Source organism: Eublepharis macularius, chromosome 6 (genome assembly GCF_028583425.1).
Source record: "Eublepharis macularius isolate TG4126 chromosome 6, MPM_Emac_v1.0, whole genome shotgun sequence".
NCBI classification, from domain to species: domain Eukaryota; kingdom Metazoa; phylum Chordata; class Lepidosauria; order Squamata; family Eublepharidae; genus Eublepharis; species Eublepharis macularius.
The window spans coordinates 115,467,515-115,492,519 of record NC_072795.1 but is presented as its reverse complement, the minus strand read 5'-3'; the positions used below and the strand labels follow the sequence as shown (position 1 = coordinate 115,492,519).

The 25,005-nt window shown below is 41.7% G+C and overlaps 1 protein-coding gene across 1 annotated transcript in view; it reads right to left on the bottom strand.

Moving 5' to 3' along the window:
• CTNNA3 (catenin alpha 3) overlaps window positions 1-25,005 on the bottom strand; it is a 1,107,197-nt gene that overhangs the window by 1,047,870 nt on the left and 34,322 nt on the right. Inside the window, exons 2-3 of the mRNA XM_054983955.1 lie at window positions 12,250-12,350; window positions 2,003-2,195 (exon numbers count right to left, since the gene is read on the bottom strand). Coding sequence (XP_054839930.1) covers window positions 2,003-2,195; window positions 12,250-12,345 — 289 coding nt within the window. The 5' untranslated portion in view covers window positions 12,346-12,350. The remainder of the gene's footprint in view (window positions 1-2,002; window positions 2,196-12,249; window positions 12,351-25,005) is intronic.

The window sequence follows — 25,005 nt, the reverse complement described above, 5'->3', positions numbered from 1 at the left end:
GGCAGGAAAATGCTGATGCGGAGGCTCAGAGGGACAGGAGCACTCTCAGCACCTAGGAAAGTGAAGGAATCTCTTCAGAAATCTCTGTGGATGCCTCTGCACATGAGCAGTCCTATGTGTGCCTGCACAGAAGCCACAATGATGAAATGAAGCTAATCGTCAGATAGCATACCATAACCCGCAAGCTACTGTCCACCTGGATTTCTCTAACCACAGCTATCACATTTACACATTTTATAGGCACGGCAGTTCTCCAGTCACTTAGTTGGAATTGTTCCAACAGCTCCTTGCATGATGTTGATCTTTATTGTAATAACTTCCATGCATAATGATAGAAGGTAAACCTGACAAAACGTCCATTAAAATGCATAAGCTGTATGTAATTGGCTTTATGAATGTTTTATTTCTGACTCTTCTGGCCCAATGCCATAAGAAATGTGAAAGTCTGAAAGAGCTGTTAGGAGTGACTATTAACACAAAATTACAAGTCCTGCTATGGCATGATGGGCAGACTCAGCCAGAGTAAAATCAAGATAATACTGAAATGTTGATTCAGACGATTTGAAAAAGAAAATAACTTTTCTGATTTTGACATCTTATGTAACATATGTACACACACTTATTAAAAATAGCAGGAAACAAGGCTGCTGCAGTACCTGTTCCCTTTCCAGTTCTGTGGTTGCTCTCTCCTTACCTAGTAGGCAGCACATCCTGGAGCCCTGTCCACCACAGCAAGGACAACTGAATAAAGGACAAAAAGGGCAGGAGAAAATGGGCAAGCCAGGCCATTTCCTCTTACTGCCCGGTACGCTACTGCACAGTAACTTTACCAGGTCCCCCTGGCAACTGGTGGGGGAATGGGGTGGTAATTACCAGGTTGTGGGAGGGGCCGCTCACAGGTGATGTTACTATATTGCCAGCAACAAGCTGATGTTACTCCCTGTGCACCCAGAAGTGATGTCAGCGCATTGCTGGCTGGAGGATATAGTGGGCTGTCTGATATTTGGGCAAAACTCAATGGTTTAACCATAAAGTTTTGTCCAAATACCAGGGCATCCCTAGTGTCTCCAGCTGATGCCACTTCTAGGTGCACAAGGAGTGATGTTAGTAAATTGGAACACTGCCTGTTCATCCTCCATTTTCCTGCCATTTTTTACCCTGCCAGCCAGCTGAGTGGCAGTGCGAAATGAGGTCTGGCTAGGGGAGATTCCCTACCAGTACTGTGGGAATGGTAAGCCTGGCACTGCACAGGTAGATTTACACAGCAATTACAAACATAGTTATACAGAGTTCTAATAACTTAGAAGGATGTGACTCTGCTTGGAACCATATTGTTAAAAGTATATATTCACAGGGTCCACATTGCAAAGTGGCAACTGTAACTCCTGCTTTTAGTGATTAATCCAATCACCATAATATCCTTAACACTTTATTATTATGCCTTTGAGATTTTCTGCCAACAGAGGAAAAAACAGTTAATGGAATTAAGTTAAATATATATAAAAGATCTGTGACAGTGGGCAGGTTTTTTTTAATTCTCTGTTCTGTATCAAAGTGCAAAACACATTTTAAAATGGGTGAATTATTTTTAAAAGCGTGAACAACCTAAATCAGTATTGGCAAATTCACCCACAATATACATTCCAGTTTACATCACTAGCCAAGTTTCTAGAAACCTCACACATAGAAGCTCAGTTCCGATTAATAAATCTCTTTCTCTCCCACACTTACATACACGCACAAAGTTACACATATTGGGGGGGATCCTTTCATTTAACAAGGCAAGTCTGATCTGCCAGTACCTCTAGCTACAAAGTCAGAAAGCATGATTAACAAGTTTCAGGGCAGGCATGTGCCTTTTGCTCTAATCCATGAAGATGTTTTGCAATAATGAGGAAAAGTGACTGTGAAAGGTAATTCATAAATTATATTCATATGGCCTTTGTATAAAAAATACCACTAATGCTTGAAATAGTTGCTGTATTACATATTATAGGCTTACTTTCTTTGCGAACATCGTGAAGTGCAGCATTAAGTTCCTCAATAAACACAGGAGCGTCTTTAGCAATTTTCTCTCCTTTGTCCAATAAATTCCAAGTAGCTTCTTCCACAGAGGCAAGAATAACACGTGCTCTTTTGGAACAGCCTTTTTTCTTGTTAGAAGGATTTTGAGGGCAGTTCACTAATGTGGTAACCTAAAACACAAGAAGTTTTAGAACCTTGAATCCCACCCTTAAACAAGTTACATTTTTTCTATTTAAAATTACGAACAAAATAGTAAACCCAAATACTTGTGAACTGAAGGAACTCCACTGTGCCACAGTCCCAATCTGGAACAGAAACAGCACAAGTGAGAAAGACAGAACCAAGAAAGTAATGTATGACTGTAATGCCAAGTTCATGGGTTGGGTCCGGGGTCCCCAGTTTCTCACAATCTGTAAAATTAATATTGTGGAAACCAGCCTTCAGACATACTCCTCCCTTCACATGCTATGGTGGCCATCGTAGAAGCAACTGAGGAACCCATGAAAAATTATCTATCTTGTGATATGTAAATGAGGAGAAATGGGACTGGGCAGAAGACAAGTTGGATAGCTCAGGTGACTTGGATAGCCCAGGTGAGCCTGATCTCGTCAGATCTCAGAAGCTAAGCAAGGTTGACCTTGGATAGTAATTGGATGGGAGACCTCCAACAAAGACCAGGGTTGCAGAGACAGGTAATGGCAAATCACTTCTGTTAGTCTCATGTCATGAAAACTCCACCAGTGGTCACCATAAGTCAGATATGACTTGATGGCACTCTCCATAAACAGTTAAAAGGGACTGGGCAATTAAGAAGGCCAGTGTTTCTGGAAAACTTGTCTGCCCAAGAGTCAAGTGATAATGAAAAGATGTACATCATCAAAATGCATCATCATTAGGTAGCCATGACAGTCCAAGGTGATAGGTCAACTATGCAAAAGGAGGAAGTAGGACTTTCTGGTGTTCTTTTTTTCAAGGATCCGTTCCTTGTTCATTGCAGAAAAACTTATAGAAAAGAAGAGATGTACTTTATTTTCAAAAGGCCACTTTCATTTAATATATTATAAGGGCAGTATATTATAAACAACTAGTAATGTTCTGAAACAGGTAAGATAGCACAGGGTCACAATGTACCCCATAGTTTGGAGAGCTTCAGGTGACAATTCCAGGCTGGGAATAGCCTTTGTACCAGAACATAACCAAAGAGGTTCCCCCAGAAGGGTTCTCTGTGAAAAGGTGTGATTATTCTTGCTCATAGTTGCAGAAGGTGACAGAGTAGCATAAATCTTGTGCATTTGCCCTCAAAACAGCTCATATGTTTGATAGGACTTCAAATTTTTGGATCAGATTTTAATGACATTACTAACACCATTTTTAAAAAAGGAACAGAGACTTAAGGAAAATTGTCATCAAGTTCACCTGCTTAGGATAAAGCAGGTCCTTTATGGTATAAAGTCTAGACTATACCATAAAAGCAGTGTTTATGATGTTACCCTGTACATGGTAAATGAACCCTAAAGAGCTAAAGAGGCATTCAGGCATTAAAATGACTTCTAGAAGAAAATATCAGCACTTTTGCTATTCTTTACTGCTTGCTAAACTGTACTTTCAGTATTACTTCTTGCGGGAGGGGCGGATGCATCTTTCCTGTTTTGCATTTAATAGTGTTTCAAGCAGTTCTCTTTCAGCTTGTTAATTTAATATGATGACTGGTAGTTATCTCCCAATCTGCATTTTAAGGATATCCTACTTTTTTTCTTTACTCCACAACTATGAAATTTCATTTTTAAACCATTTTAAAGAGATACATTAAAATTAATGTCTGTGGCTTCAATAGTTTGCTTCATATGGCTTTACCAGGCTCAGCCCCTGAAAATTATCTTGTTTAATCCAACACCCAAAATGTTCATGACCTTCCAACAGCATCAGGCATGTTGGCCCAAGACAGAGTGGGCAAGAATAGCCTACAGAAGGGAGCAGGTAATCATGATGTTCCTTGTATGAGCTTACAGTTCCCCAGCTATCCATATTTGAGAATAAGACCATTTAATGTAAAACAATCCAGACCCCACCTTTGTTCACAGCTAGAACTTAAAATGCCACAAAGCCCAGCTGCAGATTACATATTAAGGCATATGTATAATGAAGTTTAAAAAGTTAAACATTTAGAAGGCATTTTTTAAAACTGTTTACCCATTCAACAGATGTAGAAACTGAACATTTCTAATCGGTCAGTGAACCTATACAGTAAAGAGAACTGTAAACTGTTGCAAAGCAGAACACTCAAATGATTCAAACCACATGTCAAGTGAATACACAGTAGAGAACTTGAAATCCATGCAACCAAACACACACACTGCCCTCCCCTCAGTCTAGGGTAACCTAGGTAGGAAATTCCTGGAGACTTGAGGGGGGTGGAGCCTAGAGAGGGTGGGGTTTGGGAAAGAGAAGGGCCTCTGCTGGGCATAATGCCATAGAGTCCACCCTCCAAAGCAGCCATTTTCTCCAGGGGAACTGATATCTGTTGGCTGGAGATCAGTTATAATTCTTGTAGATCTCCAGCTGCCACCTGGAGACTGGCAAACCAGCCCTCACTCACTCACTGTCTCTTTCACTCACACACAGAGAGAGAGAGAGAGAGAGAGAGAGAGAGAGAGAGAGAGAGAGAGAGAGAGAGAAACACACACAGTCCCTTCCCCTTCCTTTGATTTCTCCAGGGTTTTTTTTTTTTCGTGTGTTCACGTACCACTTCCAGGTACTACGGCTGCATCTTACTTGCTCTGGGATACATGTAGAACAAACAATTTGCACAGTTTTAAACCATTAGAAAATGGGGCAGGGGCAACAACACCTGGGCCGATTCCAGACGGCCCTCCCCATTGCGAAATGTCACGCGTCGTCGTGCATCGTCGCGCAGAAAACGTGAAATATCGCGTTTTCTCGCGCGAGTTTTGCACAACGTCGCGCAAAACTCACACGAGAAAACGCGATATTTCACGTTTTCTGCGCGACGACGCGCAACGTTTCGCGATGGGGAGGGCTGTCTGGAATCGGCCCTGATTTGGCATCTTCTACCTGGCACAAGGGTAGGGCTGCCAACTGGCCTGGAAAAAAAGTCCTGTTCCTATGCTAGAGGCTTAATGGAATGTTATTTACCACCAATGCCATAAAAAGCTTCAACAGCCCATTTCTACACATTAAGTCTCTGTAAAAAGGACAGGACATTTTTCTGCAGGATGGTTGGCAACACTGCCTAGGGGAGATAAAAGTAAGTGATCAGTTCAGAATAATGGATGCAAGTATCCCGGGCTGAACCACCTACTGTTCCAACCTTCAGTCAGCAGAGACACCCTAGTGCTTGAACCACTGGGCTCCTGGTCCAAGCACTGCATCACCGACATCTCCCTCTTCCGTTCTGGAGCAACAGATGTGTCTCTGCCCTGGAGATGAAAGGAGCCTGGCACACAATGTATAATTCTGCATAATTCTGATGACTCAGTACTTGCAGCAGATCCATTCACCTGGGCCGATTCCAGATGGCCAGAAATTGCGGATTTTCTGCGAAAATAATCGCTTACTGGCCACGCGTTCACTTACGTCTCCATCCGCTTTGTCTCGCAGCTTGCCGTGCCGTCCCGCTTCCGGATGTTCGCACGGCCAACTGAGGTACCCGGGATTGGTTGTTTCCTCCCCGTCACAGTTGACGTCGGGGACCTTCATTGGTTCGCATTTCGGTTTTTTTTTTTTAATTTTTACGTGTTTTGAGCAAATGCGTAAATGCACAGGTATGCGAATATGCAGCGTCGACGTTTGTGCGCTTTTATGCATTTGTGCATTTGTGTGCATTTGCGCAGTTTGATGTGCGCAAACATGCAACTGCGCAAATGGCGCCCGGTTTTTAAAAAAAAAATTAAAGGAATATTGTTGCCGGCCGGCCGGCAAAGGAAGGAGGGAAAGGGGAGGGCCTCTCCGCGGCGACGAAGCGTTCAGAAGTGTGCAAACCTGCCATACCATGTTCACACCGTCCGCTTATATAGCGCAACCGAGCGCCATGGACCGCAGGTAAGCCGGGATGGGAAATTGCGGGTTTTTATGATTGCTGTCGCTGAAAAAGCGAAAGCACTCACTTTATTTGTGCCCGTCTGGAATCGGCCCTGGTTTTGGCAAAGAAGATATACTCATAAAAGATATATGCAAGTGGCTGTGTCCCTCTTACTGCTGTTCTATTATTCATGAAGAGTGGGAAAGACAAGTTCACTGCTGTTCTCTTATTGTTAATAAATTTTACATGATTTCAGGGTAAAAGACAGCATGATGCCATTTGAGAATCCTCAGGACAGGAAAAGGCTAGTCAACGACACACAGAAAACTAAGCAAAACAGGGGAGGGGGGGGAGAAAAAGTGTGCCTGATTTGCTCACTTTTAAAATCAATCACAGTAAGTTTAGGGGAATGGCACTCACAAGAATTTCATCAAGATTTAGATTTTAAAAGAAATATGGCAGGAGGACAACAAATTAGCTAATTGTGGTTGTCATGGAGAGAAGGTTCCAGTTCCTAGTGGGTCATCCTATGTATTTTTATATCTACATATAAAATAATAACCCAACAATTGTAATGCTGGATATATGTATGTATGTATGTATGTAAGCAACTCTGGAGGAACAGCAACAATGCTTTCACTAAATGCAGAGCCAGCTTGGTGCAGTGGTTGAAGTGTCAAACTGGGATCAGAGAAACTCAGGTTCGAATCCCCACTTTGCCCCTGGGTGACCTTAGGCCAGTCATACTCTCTCAGCCTAACCTAACTCACAGGGTTGTTAAGAGGGTTGGTCCATCCTTTTCCAACAAATGGAGAAGGATGGACCAATAGACATTGCCCTGATCTCCTGGGAGGAAAGGCAGAAATAAGATGTAATAAATAAACAAACAAACACATATCTTTAAACTGGATGAGATGTATCAGCCCACAGGGACTGTAGATATAAAAGTATCAAGAAGCTGTTCATTCTGGTTCTCCTCAATACTGTTATTCTGCTTGCTAAAATGAATGCCCCTGACATGGGCACGAATGGGAAAAAAAAGCCGAACAAGCTGTTTGTTGTTTGTTGCCATCCACGAACAATGAACAACGAAAAGTAACGAACATGACCCTGTTCACAACAAGTTCGTTGTTCATTGCCCTTGAAAGATCCCTTTAAACTATCAGCTGGCAGGTGGAAGGGGGATTCCCTTCCCTTTAAACATCTCACAAACTGACCTTCCCAATGTCCAATACCCACCAAATTGCAGGGGACATAGTCCTCGCTGTCCTCCGAAGAGCCCCTAAGTTTCAGAGAGATTGCACCCCGGGAAAGGCATGATGCATGAGTCTCCCCCTTTGTTGTCATTTTCTCTTCACAGTGGCAAAAACGGGACTCTCTGCTGGAAGCTACTTTGAGGGGTTACAAACTGACCTTCCCAATGTCCAATACCCACCAAATTTGCAGGGGACATAGTCCTCACTGTCCTCAGAAGACTCCCCAAGTTTCAGAGAGATTGCACCCCAGGAAAGGCATGACGCATGGGTCCCGCCCCCCACTCCGTTGCTGTCATTTTCTCTTCACAGTGGCAAAAACGGGACTCTCTGCTGGAAGTATTTTGAAGGGTTAAAGCCAGAATGAAAGCCAGAAGGAGTTCAGACAGAGTTCAGTCCCTGCCTCGTTGCCAGGGGAATTGATTGAAAGGTGCCAGACTGTCTGGCTTGACGAAAGGCTGACAAAGGCAACAAACAAGGCTTGCAAGGACCACTTGTTTGTTTAGAATAGGGCCTCACAAACGGCTTGTTTGTGAACAGACGAACGGGCTGTTCATAGGTTTTTTCCATTTGTAATGCTGTTCGTGCCCATGTCTACCCCTGACTCAGTATGACCAGGTTAAAGAAAGGACAAAACAAAAGCAGCATCCTTCCTGCTTGAGACAATAGTTCTTGGAAATATAGCTCAGTTTATTTATGCACCTGGACCATTTTAGACGTTTAAAATTTAACTGTTATAAATCTCTTTAAAAACAAATTCAAAATGTACTCTGTAAGACTTCAATCTGTCTCAAAAATCAGTAGTAAATAGTGAACTATCTAGTTCTACCAATGAATAAGAGAAAGGAAATTAGCCACGGCTTCAAAATTAATTTTTACCTACAAGCAAACAAACTTGGAAAGACTGTTATTTAGATTACATCTTGCAAACCAGATCACTTTCACACAGAGCCACAAAAAAGAAAAGGCAAATCAACAAAGACCTGCAACTCTGCAAAAAAAAAAAACGATTTAAAAGATTCCACATTTTTCATGACTTGGCCAAGCAAGGCCTTTAAAAGTAAAATGCATATACATGTAATTATGATAGAAAATGCAATTACTGGGAAACCTTTAATCAATTGAAAAAAAATTACTGCAAGTAGATGCTACTTAAGTTATCACATACAATTAATAGAACTGGATGAGTGAAATATATTATAGAGCAGGAATTCAAACAAACAAGTTTACAGATCAACCTACTTGCCTGGGGAAATTTTAAGTTCAAGAAATAATCAGGTGTTTAATTGAGCACTGAGGAATTTGTAAGACTTTAAGACTGATGAATAAATTCATCTATAACTTAGACAGTGACATAATAGGGCAACTTATCAGTTACCACCAGGATTAAACTGTAATGTTAAATTAGACAACAATAAGTTCTATAGAGCTGTAAAACAGTCTTCCCTCTTGGTCTAATAACAAACACTATATAACACAGTGGGAGCTTTACTGTGAAATAAGAGATTAGTAGAATGCTGCTACCTTTGGGGACATCCATAATTTTTTTTAATAACCTGATCTAATTAAGAGAAATGTTGAAAGACTAGAAGGTTTTATCAAGAAAAACAAACAACGATGGTTCAGAAAGAGACTCTGGTAAAGGGATAAGGACTGTGTAGACTATCAGTGCAATGCTAAGAAGAGTTACTCCAGTCTAAGTTCAGTGAAATTTAGAATGGAATAACTCTTCATAGGATCGCGCTGTATACTACTGTGTGATGTCTGTTGCTGCAAGCATGCCCCTTCTGGGTAGTTTCCATATTGTTTAATGTGTCGTGTTAAATGGTTTGTATTTTGTTTCAGTACTTTTTCAGCTCTGTATTGAATTTTTTCATGTTTTCAAATTTCTGTAATCCATATCCTATTACATTGTTTATTGAATGTCCCAGCTGTTGATCGTATTGACTTGCACTGTGTAATCTGCCTTGAATGAGAAAGGAAGACTATAAATTTTGTAAATATATATATATATATATATATATATATATATATATATATATATATATATATATATATATATATATATACACACACATACACACACACGCTATTAATTGAATTGTACAAATTGAAATGTACTTGATTGGTAAATATTTTATTTCCTATATTTATATACAGCTCCTCCCCCATCAAATAAATGTAATAACAATAATAACATAATAATAATATTTGATTTATATACCGCCCTTCAGGACAACTTAAATCCCACTCAGAGCGGTTTACAAAGTGTGTGATTATTATCCCCACAACAATCACCCTGTGAGGTGGGTGGGGCTGAGAGAGCTCTGAGAAACTGTGACTGACCCAAGGTCACCCAGCTAGCTTCAAGTGGGGAATCAAACTCGGTTCTCCAGATTGGAGTGTTGCCGCTCTTAACTACTAAAATAATATAAAACTGAAATGTAAGTAATGCATATAAAGTATAAAAATAAAATTACTAACAATACATAGAAAAAATCATAACACAGGGATATGTGACTGTAGTCTCTCCCTGCCCTGCCCCCTACACAGAGACCTATTGTTGGCAGGCACTGTTGTGAAACTTGCGTGTAGCCACATAAGTAACATGATTTTTACAACAGAGCCAATAGCAGTTCCGTGCAGTGGAGGGGGAGAAGCTACAGAAGCTATGGGTGCTGTTTCTGCAAACAAAAAAGAGTCAGTATGCATCTGGGAAGCACAAAACACCATTGCATTGCAAGTCCTGTGTTGTTCCCCAACAAACTCAAGGACTTTGTAACATGTACATGAACCCCAAGTACTAAGTCCTGCTTTTTACATCCAGTCTGGCATGTAAATAAGTTTGTCTGGTCTGTAAGTGCCTACAGTGGGTTCTCTCCAGGTGACAAACTACAGGAAGGTTTATAAAATAATACAAGCACAAAGGAAGCTCGCAAACTCACCACAGGTGAGGTTGCAACCAAGGGAGAGGCTGAGGTGGAGGAAAGGTCCAGCACTGGAAGAGGTGGAGCAAGCCAGGAGACCCTCTTCCAAGAGCAGCAACATGGTTAGCGCTCTTCCAATAGTACCTCAGCAGGAGCAGGACACTTCCCCACCTATCCACTGCTCGATTCAGGGCCAAGCTACAAGTGACGAATTACACTTGAATGGCAAGTGAACAGACTCACGTGTATTCCTCCCTGTTCACTTGCGCTCCACTTGTACTCCACTCAATCACATACTGAATCTGTTCACTTGCCATTCAAGTGTAATTCATCACTTGTGGCTTGGCCCTTAGGCAGCCAATGGGCCAGTCACAACTTTAGGGGTTAGCTGGTTTTGAGGCATTGGGCCAGATGCTTAAGGAGTGAGCAGGGTGTATCTGGTGGCTCACCCTTGTGGTCAAAAGGGAGGCAAGGGCCATCCAACTGTTGCTGTCGGCAGATCACCACTTGCCATCCTGGGGCAGCCAGCTTTAGGGCTGAGTTACAACGCATCGAACAGCAACGGGCCTTTCGATGCCAAGGAATCCGCTGCTCATATGCCTTGCCAATGCTCTAATAGCTATAATCAATAAAGTTGTGGCCATTCCAACAAAACAGAAGAGTCTGTGTATCATTCCACGGAACCCAACAGGGACATAGCACATAGATTGCAAACATTTCCTGAGATTCTCGGGACCTGGACTATTTAGGGAATTATAGGTCAGAGCCAGCAAAATGAATCAGGCCAAGAAACATGCTGTTAATTAATGCCAGTGTTTTAGCACAGGCATAAAAGGACTCTGCCAATTTATACTCAAGCAGTCTGACAGTGGCATTTTGCACCAATTATAGTGGAGGAATAATCTAGAGGTAACTAAGGATTGGACTAAATGTGACAAAGATCAAAGATCTCTTTTTCAGCTTAATTACAGCCACATATTATTCTAATTCAGATTGGGGCTATGTAGGGAGGGAAGGAAGGTTTTAACCCTTTCACTAATCAAAACTCTCTGCCCCTTCTATTATATATCTCATAGTGAATGTGTAATCATTTGTGAGCAGGGTGTATCTGCTGGCTCACTTTTGTGGTCAAAAGGGAGGCAAGGGCCATCCAGCTGTTGCTGTTGGCAGAACACCACTTGCCATCCTGGGGCAGCCAGCTTTAGGGCTGAGGTATAACACATTGAAAGCATGGGAAAGCAGAATCATCCTTGCTTCCATAAGGAAACTTCCCTAAGAAAACCAACCCTAATCCCAATTTCAGCATCAACCTTGTAAATATAGTCATATTTTACCCCATAACTTAAAGGTAAAGGTAGTCCCCTGTGCAAGTACCGAGTCATTTCTGACCCATGGGAGGACATCGTATCATGACATTTTTTACGGGCTGGTTTGCCATTGCCTTCCCCAGTCATCTACACTTTACCCCCAGGAAACTGGGTACTCATTTTACCGACCTCGGAAGGATGGAAAGCTGAGTCAGCCTTGAGCTGGCTACCTGAACCTGACTTCCGCCGGGATCGAACTCAAGTCGTGAGCAGAGCTTGGGCTGCAATACTGCAGTTTACCACTCTGCGCCATGGATGACTGGGGAAGGCAATGGCAAACTGCCTCATAAGCCAAGAAAACATCGTGATGCAAAGTCCCCCCTAGCTCATGACTCAGTGCTTGCACCTTTACCCCATAACTTACCTCATGGGAAAACAATGCTACATGTAAATCAGCATGGATGCCAATACATTATTTCACTCTGTATATCAATTGGCATTTACACACGTTAATTCCTAGTTTCAGCCAGACAGGAGATCAAATATAATGCAGTAAAATGTGTATAGTTGTCTTCACCCAATAATTTGCACATATACATTTTCAGGACACACAAAGGAAACTATGACAACCATCCTAAAGTCAAGTCTCCTGCATTCCATTTTATAATTCCATAAAATGCCTTTTCTATCCAAAATACCTGAATTATCAGGGGTTCTAGCAATTTCTCCACTGTATGCGTTTGAATCTTTAGATGCCGTGGATCTATTTTCATGTGTGGAACTGTTGCTGACATTCTGCCTGTAAGAAAAAGGGAAATTGTTTATTTATGTATTTATATGGATGACCCTGCTTGTCTCCTGACAGCTCAGGAGGACCCATGGTAGGTAACACACAGCAGTCTCAGTCTGGAAGTTTATAATATTAAAGATCTGTGTTTGCTTCAAAGAGTTAACCATATAAAAGTGAAGGGAGAAGACACAAGAGCAAGGAGAAGGCTGGGGACAGAATTCAAAAGATAGGGGATGGTAGTTGAGACTCTGAATGAATGGGTGTATGGATGACAACACAAGAGCCTAATTAGGCCAATTTTTGTTGGAGGAACAAGGTAAACACATTCAAGCTTCAAAAAGCTGTTCGTGGCCTAACATGAGAATTACATTTTCATAACAGACTATGTGAAAGAATAGATGAATTTGTATTAGGTTCAGGCAAATGAATTGGGCTGGATCTGGACAGTCATCTAGTTTTCTTCCTTATTACAGCCCCCATCCCAATTGCCCCCAATTACTTTTGCTCATACTGGCCCCAGGATCCTCAAAATATCATTTTTGGCAGACAAGAGGATCTCTTTCCTCTCTTTTTGGATCCAGCCTAATGGGATTGTTTTAACTAGAAATCTTCTGTAATGTCTCATGGGAGAGGAATAACGTACTCATACTGATAGCCCGTCTGAGGTTATAATTTTTCTTAGAACCCAGTATTAGGCTGCTTCCACACAGGGATTTTTGCCCTTATGGGCAGCAGGAAGCTCTTGTGGTAAAGGGGAACATCCAAATGATGTTGTGCCCAGTTAGTACATGATTCATCTAGCCCCTCCCCCCTTACTCTAGACAAAATTTTAGTCATGACACATTTTGAAATCTGTCATATAAATATGTTTTTGCATGATGGTAATGGGTCTGTGGTATTCATATTACCTCCATGTTCATATTACGTTCTACCTATGCTTTATCAGGAAAATACATTATTTGGCGCCTGGAAAACAACAGGCACCTGAACACTTCAACATAAATTAAACCTATGGCTTTCAGGATTTTGCCAGTTACCTTTCCCTACTGGTCATAGATCCAGAGGAGTTAGTCCGTGTCAGTAGTATCTTGTAAATAGCTGGGTGTGCTGGTGGCATAGGGCCTGAGGATAGAGTCCATATATGCTGAGACGCCTACCGTGATAGTGCCGATTCCTGAAACAATGGGGCATCCTGGGTAACCTGGTTTGTGGATTTGGGGTAGTAGGTAGAATGTTCCTGGCTGTGGTTCCTGGGGTGTGTCCATATGAATATGTTCTTGTATGTCCATGGGGAGCATCTTTAATATTGTATTGAGTTCTGTTTTGTATTCCTCGGTAGAAGGTCGTATTTTATAGAATGTTGTGTTGGAGAGAATGTTGTGTTCCCTATGGAATGACCATGGTTCTAGCCATAAAGAGGATGGGAGACTATAACCACTGCCTCTGTGTAAAAGCAGATGAAGGTACAATGTTAACTTTGCAAAATAACAAGTGTATCTAACTCCCTTGCTGTTGCTGAAATAGGCTTTTGCCCAAACCATCTACTGAGAGATCAGGGGCTTTCCTGAGGACAAGGAAAATATTTATCTTAAAGGCACAGTGATAATGATAACAGTCTCGAGAATTGTTAAAATAAGCAACAGCTTATATGATTACACCATTGTCAAAAAGGTCACACAAGTAACAAGCTTACTGCTTAATTGCAGCTAGCCATTGTTTCCAACATGCTCACCACCAAACCAGAGCATAATTATCAGGTGAGCAAGTTATCTTTTGCAGCAAAGCAATTTTTCACATCAGACTCTATGAAAACATTTAAACCATGGTTTTGTAATCAAAATTAGGAGTTCTCTTAAACCTCAAAGTTATTTGGAAAAAAAAATCCTGGTTCATCTTGTCAGTAGTTACAGCTTGTTCATACAGACGGAGCTGAATCCTGCAATCCTGTTTTCCACTGATCGTCATAGATCATTTCCCTTCCACACAACAGTCCCTGAGAAAGTTGATTCCTGTGTGGCTAACAGTGCACAGGATACTAGGAACCAACTTTTCCAAAGTTTGGAAGAGGGGGATATAGGAAAGATCCGCAGTCTTTGCACCAACTGATTGTGGAAGCCAACCCCTGGGTCTCATCACCTTTCCTTTTTCCTATGTTGTGATTGTGGTTCTGGCCATTTTTGTCTCTGTAATATCAGTTGTATTCTAATTTCTTAATTTCTGCCATCTAAATACAAGTGTGTGGCATCACTGACGGGGATAGTCAGGTGGGTAGCTGTGTTGGTCTGCAGTAGAACAGCAGGATTTTAGTCCAGTGGCACCTTGGAGACCAACAAGATTTTCAGCATAACATTTCAAGAGTCCGAGCCCCTTCCTCAGGGAGCTCTGCAGAAGGGAGCTCTGACTCTCGAAAGCTTACACTTTGAAAATCTTGTTGGCCTCTAAGGTGCCGCAGGACTAAAATCCTGCTAGCATCACTAATGATCCTCTGATATTTTAAAGAAGAAAACCAACATTTCACTTTTCAGGCAATAGACACTTTTGCTGCTGTGCTAAATTAGAGCATCAGTTATGGGCATTAACTCATCCATGATGTTGCCATGGATACGCACCCAAAACTGGTGGACTGTGTTAATAGATTACAAGTATATAGCATTATTTCATGCCCTTGCTCCACAACTTTTTAATTGACCTGCCCTTTACTAAGTAAGCTCTTAGAGCCTTTTCTTTCTCGAATAGAGCCTTTATCACAGCTAGCTGCACCTCCAATTAGTGCCAATAAATCAATAACCAGACCGTCATGCAAAATACATCATTCTTTTGGTTGTCAAATCCCACTGGGATTTTGTCAGCCTGTTGCTAAAGGTTTTTGCATAGTATAGATGCAATTGAGAAATAAATGGCATCAAACACAGTGGAACTGAATTCTGACTATGTATGCTTAGAGCAGGTTCTACTACAAGTGTCCTAATTCAAACATCAATTAACAGTGATGACATAATATAACAAGGACATCTTTGTGAACAATCATGTGCCACAGAGCATAGCTTCAAATTCAATCTAAATCCTTAGCACCGAAGAGGTCTATACATTGTCTTACCATAACAATGAAAGGGATACAAAAACTTAACTCAGATCTGATTGAAGAGCAACTAGTGGAAAGACACAACTTGTTTTCAACTTACTTTATCACAAGCCAAAATTCTGCTTTATGTGAAATAATTCCTTTCCCAGTACATCTGTGGTCACAGCTGAGGACTACCCTTTCACAGCTTCAAATGATCTGTGCGCTACATCTGTTGTGGGCAGCAAGTATCTACAATGTTGATATCAGCAGCCTGATCCTATCCCTATGCACTTTTATTGGGCTCAGTGGGACGTACTCCCAAGATAATGTAAACAACAGCGCAGCATTAAGTAGCTAGTCCATGTTCTGGATATTGTCAGCAGCATTCCATTAGTCTTCATCAAGTAAATCCTAGTTTCTTTGAAAAAATAGATCTGATGAGCAGAATAAACTGCACAAAATTAGATTTATGTGCAATCCCATGTATTTTGTTAAGAGTTGTTTTGATTACAGAATTTGAGTTTTCTTGTTACCAGAATAAGGAGTCATCTTACTAATCATATTAGTGATCGGACCATTTTTTTAAACCCCCGGAAACTGTCTATTGTAATTAGGTGTTCCATTTATAACATCTTGCTGTTATTAGTAATTGATGCGACAGCCTTCACGCATACAATATGTTAGCACAAAGCAACATTTAAAGCAACTTGCTTTCCATTATGAATGGTTTAACAAAAACAGACATTTCAGAAGGGTGGACATTTTTTTTAACGTGAATAGGTGCTGTTTGAACCTAACCATCAGAGGGACAGTTCCCTAAATATATGTGAGCGACACATTTTAAGCTGTGGTTTTAAAAATAGCTAACTTCTTTCTTTCTGTTAGTTGCTGGAGCTCAGTTTAATTGCAATTTGTGACAAAAGGGTGCTTAAAAGAAGCAAACACCCAATCATCACTCACCTGTTTCAGAATGCAAAGTCCAGAGTTAGGCGCTAGGCAAACGTCTAGGCAATCCTTCTAGTGCTTAGAAGTTCAGAGCAGCTATTATGGCTCACTCCTTGGCTTATCATACATCTGCAAACAGAAAGCTTGACAAGCACCCTAGTGTATTTCAGGGTATGTGACAGGACACAGTGGCTGCCGGACAGACAGGGGGGAGGAAAAGTCCTTAAAGCTACAGGGACCAACAATAAACTCTTGTGGGCATAATACCCCCCAAAAAGTATGAAAACTACATTCTTCTAATCTACACAGTTGCATGACACTCGTATGAAAGAGATGCTTTGCCATGCCAGGAAAAAAACGTATTCTTTGTTTCCAGATTTCTTTGTGGGTTTTTTTTTTCTTCATTCCTACAGTTTGGTCATCTGCCAGCCTCAGCCTCAAAGCAGTGACTCAGAATCTCAAAGCGGACAGCAAAGGGATTCATAAGGTTCTCACCCACAGAATTGAAATTGTAACGTGGTGTGTGTGTGTGTTTTCTTTTTCTGTGTCATATGGCATCCCACGAGATGCTCATAAGATGTATTTTGTTTTCCGCCCACTTTTCAACAGAAGTTATGTTGATCAGCTTGTCAGTTTCACTGAAGCAGAATCTTTCTTAGTTATCCTTCTGGAAGTGTGGATGCTTACAGCAGTTTTTCCTTCATATTGAATGGAATGAAAGCACAGTATACCCTTTTCCACACTTTCCCTGTAATCCTCAGCATATAGGGGGCATTTCTAACTTCTTTTAGCCAGTAGAAGGTGGTTATGGTATGCATTTTTTCTTATAAACGCAAGATTTTTCTCAAGGCTAGCTGCTGACATTTTTGAGAAAGAGGCCTAAAGCCCTTTGCACAAAGCAAAAGTTGCACATGAAACCACTGAACCCTACACAAAACAACAAGCAGGACAGTCTTCTTAAAAATAATTTCATTGTTAAGTACATTTCATTGTTAATTTCATTGTTAAGTAGGTTCTTCCAAGGAGCTCAGCACAACATACATTTTCTGCCTTCTCTATGTTATCCTTGCAACAGCCCTATGAAGTAGTGAGGCTGATAGAGACTGATAATCCCAAATTCATCCAGTGAGCTTCAGAGTAGGGTGGAGATTTGGATGTGGGTCTCCCAGATCAGTCCACAACATACTAACCATTACATCACACCAGCTCCCTATAAATATTTTACAGTTGCACTTAGTTCTTAATTTTATATTTCTCACACAACATCACTCTCAATTGATGCCAGTACAACTATGGGAGTTATATTTGTTAGTCTCCTGCCTGCTACCAGGACAGAATATAAACACAAATAATGTTTTATGAGAGCCACAAAATTCATGCCTATTCTCCCCCCTCTGCCCCATAATTCTCTTGGATATGCAAAGAGATGGATAGAATGCAAGGGTCTTACTTTATGTTAAATTTTTACAGTTTTTCTTGGAATAGAAAATATGGAGTGCTCTCCCATAATGGCAGTCTGGTTGTTGTAAAATAGTTGTTGTAAAACATTATTGAGTGTAGGCCAACTTAAAACAGCTGTAGATCTGCTCCAGTTAATGCTACCTCGGTCAAAGTAATCTGCTCAGTTGCCACGGTCCCATAGGTGATACTTTCCTTTTTAATAAAAACACCACCTTATGTTGCTATAGTTTGCCTTCAGTTTAACATATAGAGAGACAGAGTTCCAAAGCACTGCCTTTAATCGAGGCTGTTTATAAGCTTTCCCAAAGTTATTGCCCTTTGACTCTGAATCAGGTTGGTTTGATGACTCCTTTGAGCCCACGGCCCATATTTGTTTGTTTTAAAATAGCAATCCTTCAGAACAACGTCAACATCAGGAATCGTATTAGTACAACCCTGGACTGCAAAGACTTAATCTTCTGCAGTAGAATTCATTGAGAATTGTTCACTATCTTCTTTATAGACATTTTTAAGACATTTGACAACTGCTTTCATGCTACCCATCAATCTTTTTTACTCTAAGCTAAATGTGCATATTTTTTCTCCTTTTACTCATATATTCTGTTATAATTGTTACCCAAATAAGGTCTCCTTAAGGTCGCCATTGAAATTCACAAGCATAAGCAAAACTTCAACAGGAAAGAAGAAACCTTAAGAATGAACAGAGCATGGTTTCCAGTTCTGAAAAACACCAGGCTAACAAAACACTCTATACTGGACAATAGCCCTGCAGAGAAGATTAGCACATCAAGCACCAATCCATATGCAAAGGAACCTCCTCAGGATACAGTGAGGCCTCCCGCCATTAGCATTCCACACCCTGGGAAACTCTTACAGGATGACTCAGCTCAACCCCACCCCTCCTGAGTAGATACAAATGACCTGCCAACATCTTTTCCACACTGTGACACTGAGAGATCTCGGTCTTTTGGTGCTACACCTCTGAAGATGCCAGCCACAGCTGCTGGCGAAACGTCAGGAACTACAATGCCAAGACCACGGCAATACAGCCCGGAAAACCCACAACAACCATCATTCTCCTTAATTAGTTGGGAGATTTAGCATTAAGGAGGTAGTGAGAGGAGGTTACTGGGATTCTCCAGCTATGTCTTTGGGAATTGTTCCTTAGACAACTCTCAAATAAACAGGCAGATGTATTGTCGAAGGCTTTCACGGCCGGAGAACGATGGTTGTTGGGGGTTTTCCGGGCTGTATTGCCGTGGTCTTGGCATTGTAGTTCCTGACGTTTCGCCAGCAGCTGTGGCTGGCATCTTCAGAGGTGTAGCACCAAAAGACAGAGATCTCTCAGTGTCACAGTGTGGAAAAGATGTAGGTCATTTGTATCTACTCAGGAGGGGTGGGGTTGAGCTGAGTCATTCTGTAAGAGTTTCCCAGGGTGTGGAATGCTAATGGCGGGAGGCTTCACTGAGTCATTCTGTAAGAGTTTCCCAGGGTGTGGAATGCTAATGGAGGGAGGCTTCACTGTATCCTGAGGAGGTTCTTTTGCATATGGATTGGTGCTTGATGTGCTAATCTTCTCTGCAGGGCTATTGTCGGGTGTGGAGTGTTTTGTTGGCCTGGTGTTTTTCAGAACTGGAGCCCATGCTCTGTTCATTCTTAAGGTTTCTTCTTTCCTGTTGAAGTTTTGCTTATGCTTGTGAATTTCAATGGCTTCCCTGTGCAGTCTGACAAAGTAGTTGGAAGTGTTGTCCAGTATTTTGGTGTCCTGGAATAAGATACTGTGCCCTGTTTGAGTTAGGCTATGTTCAGCCACTGCTGATTTTTCAGGCTGTCCAAGTCTGCAGTGTCTTTCATGTTCTTTTATTCTTGTCTGGATGCTACGCTTTGTGGTCCCGATGTAAACTTGTCCACAGCTGCAGGGTATACGGTATACTCCTGCAGAGGTGAGGGGGTCTCTGCTGTCTTTTGCTGATCGTACATCTGTTGTATTTTTCGGGTGGGTCTGAATACTGCTTGAAGGTTATGCTTTTTCATAAGCTTTCCCATCTGATCAGTAATTCCTTTGATATATGGCAAAAACACTTTTCCTGTAGGTGACTGTTTTTCCTTGGTTGTTTGATTCATCCTGGGTTTGATTGCTCTTCGGATTTCATTTCTGGAGTAGCCATTTGCCTGAAGTGCGTGGTTTAGATGATTAATTTCCTCATTGAGAAAGCGCGGCTCACATATCCGTCTTGCACGATCCACTAATGTTTTCATTATGCCTCTTTTCTGTTGGGGGTGGTGATTGGAGTTTTTGTGTAAGTACCGATCAGTGTGAGTTGGTTTCCTGTAGACCTTGTGACCTAACTGAGAGTTTGCTTTGCGGATGACCAAGGTATCCAGGAATGAGAGTTTTCCCTCACTTTCTTTCTCCATTGTGAATTGTATGTTCAGGTGGATGTTGTTGAGATGATTCAAAAACTCCATCAATTCTTCCTCCCCATGGCTCCAAATGATGAATGTATCATCCACAAACCGGAACCATACACTGGGTTTGTGGGGTGCTGATTCTAGAGCTGTTTTTTCAAAATGTTCCATGTAGAAGTTTGCTATAACTGGGCTGAGTGGGCTCCCCATGGCCACCCCATCCATCTGTTCATAGAATTCGTTGTCCCATTGGAAGTAACTGGTTGTCAGACAATGATGGAATAAGGCTGTTACATCCTCTGGGAAAATCTGATTAATCAGTGCAATAGTGTCTTTTACTGGAACCTTGGTAAACAGGGATACAACATCAAAACTGACAAGTATGTCTTGTGGATTGAGTTTCAGAGAACTGATTTTGTTGATGAAATCTGCTGAATCTTTGATGTAAGACGAGGTTTTCCCGATGTGGTCCTGCAGGAGATCTGCCAGATGTCTAGCTAATTCATATGTCAGTGAACCAATGGCACTCACAATGGGTCGGAGTGGGACTGAATCTTTATGTATTTTGGGGAGTCCATATAGTCTAGGTGGCTGTGCTTCAGTCTTGCATAGTTTGCTGTGCGTGTCGGGATGTAGTGAGGAATTCTTGATCAGCGCATTTGTTAGCCTGGTGATTTTGCAAGTGGGATCTCGTTTTAGTTTTTTGTAGGTGGAGGGGTCCAGGAGTTCCTTAATCTTCTTTTTGTATTCCTCCGTTTTCATGATCACTGTAGCATTGCCTTTATCAGCTGGTAGATGTTCAACAGGCAGATGTTCAACAGGCAGATGTTCAACAGGAAGAGTCTTTTTATTTAAGAGAAATAAAAGACAAACATACAGGAAATCACACACAGCATGCATATAAGGCTAACTAGGAAAAACAGTGAGGAAATGGGAAAGCAATTTCAGGGGAAGGGCGATAATTACCCATCTTGAAGAGGTCTGCGGAGGAGCAGCAAAACTACCAGTGTTTCATGGAAGAGAACAGGCCCAAACAAGTTGCGGGAGGAGGGGGGTGTTCAGATCCAAAGGCACACAGAGAGAGAGCACCTGGCTGGGAAGCTCAGTCATAGGGCAAAACATTCCCTGGGGCAATGCTGACGTCTTGCTCTCCAAAACAATAACTTAATGGTTTGTCCAGAGGTATGACAATAAGTTGGAAGAGGTCTGATATGACTATCTGGAATGTTCTATAGGTGAAAATATTGCTTGATGACCTGGTAAGCATTGGACAGGAAGGCTATCAGTCCTGCTGAATAGCTTTGATTAGGGTAAGTGGATGAGGGGAGATAGAGGAGGATGTTAACGGGATTATGCAGGGAGTTTTCTCAGGAAGCTTGTTATCTCTGTGTTTCTTGGGGGTATGGAGGGGTTGTCGGTCAGCCACCCACCTCTAACTCATGTTCTGGCAACCTTCCAGTCTCCAGGCTGGCTGGCATTCTCTCTGCCTTGGGCCAGGCAGTGCCTTGGACTTAAGCATGGAGGGGTTTATGATATTTCATCCATAAACTGCCCTCTCAGGGTGCTGATGGGCTGGACTACTAACATAATCTCTGTTGCCAGTTGAAACCTGCACAAACTATTTGCAATGTATTTAAACAGTAGTGCCCAAAATTATTCGCAATACACCAACTAAGGGGAAATCAGTAACCATTCAGATTCTCAAATCAATTGGTTTATCAGAGGTTGAGCTTGTTACAAGTGTGGCAATAATCAACCCTCGCTTCAAGTGTGATGTTGTGTAGGCCTGACACAGTGCAGGTTGACAAAATTGGAGAGATTTTTGGTGCAAGCTTCTTTAGCAACCCTAGGAAAGTACCAAAAGTACCAAATCCTCCTTTCTGTTGGTTATTAGTCTAGAAAAAAGACTGCTAAAAGGAGACATAATAGAGGTTTACAAAACTGTGTATCGGGCGGAGAAAGTGAACAGAGAGGTCTTTTTCTCCCTATTTCATAATGCTAGAACTCAGGGCTAACTAATGAAGTTGATGGGCAATAGGTTCAGCACAGAAAAAAGGAAATATTTTTTTATTCAATGAGTAATTAAATTGTAGAATTCACTTCCCATGGATGTAGTGATGACCACGAGCATGGATGGCTTTAAAAGGGGGATTAGACAGATGACTGGAAGAGGAGAAGTCTATTAGTGGCTATTAGCCATGGTGACTAAAGGGAAGCGCCATAATCAAAGGCAGGAAACCTCTGACTACCAGTGCTAGGAGGCCACATCAGGGGAAGGCCATGGCCTCTATGCCCTGTCTGGTCCTCCAAAGCAACTGATTGCTGGTAGAACAATATGCTGGATTAGATGCACAACTGTTCTGATCCACCAGGGCCCTTCTTATGCTCTTGATATGTTCTTAAAATCATTCTAGGAGTGTGAAGGTTCTTTCCAGTCATACTTGCTGCCACATTAAGTCCCTAGTATTTTCATATAGGTGATACACACAGAGACATAAAGGAAATGACCACACCCTACATTTTCATTGGCTGCTGGTAACATTCTGATTCCATTCTGATTTCACCTCCCACCTTGCTATAACTGCCACTTTGAGCAGTTACTGGCTAAAGCAGGAAAATGAAAGAGCCTAGGATACAGGGCCAGTTTACAGACATTCTTGCACCAAGGCCAGAGTAATGCTGGGATGCTTGGCTGGGGGCCCAGGGGGCAGGCAACCAGAAATCCTTCAACCTACATATTTCTGGATTCTTCTCCCCACTTCCTACTGCATCCAGGTTTGCTTTCTCTGTTAGTTCTTTATCTTGGACCACTAACCAAAAGCAAATCCCCAAAGGGTAGGCCTTTAGGGTTGCCTATCTCCAGGTGAGTCCTGGAGATCACCTAGAATTACATCTGATCTCCAGGCTACAAATATCAGTTCCCATGAAGAAAAGTGCTGCTTTGGAGGGTGGATTCTGTGGCATTATACCCTGCTGAGGTCCCTCTCCTCTCAAACCTAGGCCTCCCCAGGATCCTTCCCCAAATCTCTAGGAATTTCCCAACCTGGAGTTGTTAGCCCTATTTATAATTGAAATGTCTTCCTAGCTCTTTTGTGCTTGGATAGGTAGCTAACTCTGAGATCATCAGTTCCTTATCTAACTAAATCAGACATTCAGTGTGCTAAGGAAATGCTCTACAACTGAGCCATGGTCCCTCCAAGAAGAGGGTAGAGGTTCTATACCAGCAATGCAGGCCTTGTAGGCTTCCCTCATTTTTTGGCAGAGTTCTTAACCCTTTAGAACTGCACAACAGGGAAAATTTTAATAGGTAACATTTTTCTGGCATAAAGATGAAGTGAAGAGTAAAGCTTTACCTGCTAAATTTCTAGTCTCAAATAGCTTCTAAAGGGAATCCTGCCAGAAAAAGCAACTTGCATTATCTACAAATTGTAATATCCAGGAACTTCATCTTGCACCCTTTCTCAGTATAAACTGGAGTTGCCACCTTTTGTCCTGTCTCTGCTTCTATGCTTTTAACAACATTATCTTCAGGCATTCAAAGTGATAATTTTTATCACTATGCCTTTATTTGATAATTCTTGTATATAAAGCTGCACAGGAACAAGATGTAGTATTCTTTGAGGTAGGGTGTGTAGGGATGAGGTTAACAATCCTACTTGTAGACCACATGCAGAAGACTCTGGTAGCAACTAGGCTTGCAAACCTCCACATGGTGCTTGGAGATCTCCTGGAACTATAACTGATCTCCCGGTTACAGAGATCAGTTCCCCTGAAGAAAATGGCTGGCTTGGAGGGTGGTCGCTATGGTATTATACCTTGCTGAGGTCCTCCCCAAACCCTGCCCTCCTCAGGTTCCACACCCAAATATGCAGGAATTTCCCAACCTGGAGCTGATAACACTTTCAACAAGAGGTTGATTGATTGATTGATTGATTGATTGATTGATTGATTGATTTTATTCGATTTATATTCTATCCTCCCTGCATCAGGACTAGGGTTGCCAGCTCCAAGTTGGGAAATTTTTGGTGATCTGGGGGGTGAAACCTGGAGAAAGTGGGTTTGGGGGAGGGAAAAGACCTCAGCATGGCATAAGTCCATAGAGTCCACCCGCCCCCCACCCCAAGCAACCATTTTCTCCAACTGATCTCTGTGGCCTGGAGACCAGTTGTAATTCCAGGAGATCTCCAGCCACTACCTGGAGGCTCTCCCGTGTGGTATTATGTCTTCACAAATGGAAGTAATTGACAAATCAAAGAGGGATATGGAAGGTTAACTATGATGAATCTTTGACATCTGTGCTCTTTGAGAAAGAAGCTTGGAAACGGACCTTACAAGGATCTGGACCGTCCGTTAGAGAATGCAGTCACAGAACCAACTACGTGAACCTATGATTATAGGTCCTTTTGATCTGTGACATTCACAGTGTCTGGAATTACCCTTATACTGTACCTGTATTGTACCTGTATGCAAGGCAAATCGAGTTCTATATGAGAAATAGTGTCATAAGATGCCAAAAGCAATTGCACTTTAATAACATCTATGATAGCACTTTGAGCACGGGACACTTTAATGAATTGTTTTTAGAACGCATAAGATGCCTGTATAATTGAGGTCTAGGGAGGTTGCAATATATGGTGTAGTATATGGTTGTGTCAAGAGAAACAAAAGAATATACAAATTGTTTACTACATCCCTTACTCTGTATAAACAAATTTGTGAAACAGTACTCAATTAATATATCCTTTATTAAAACAATTGTGAAGACATAATACCACACGGGAGATT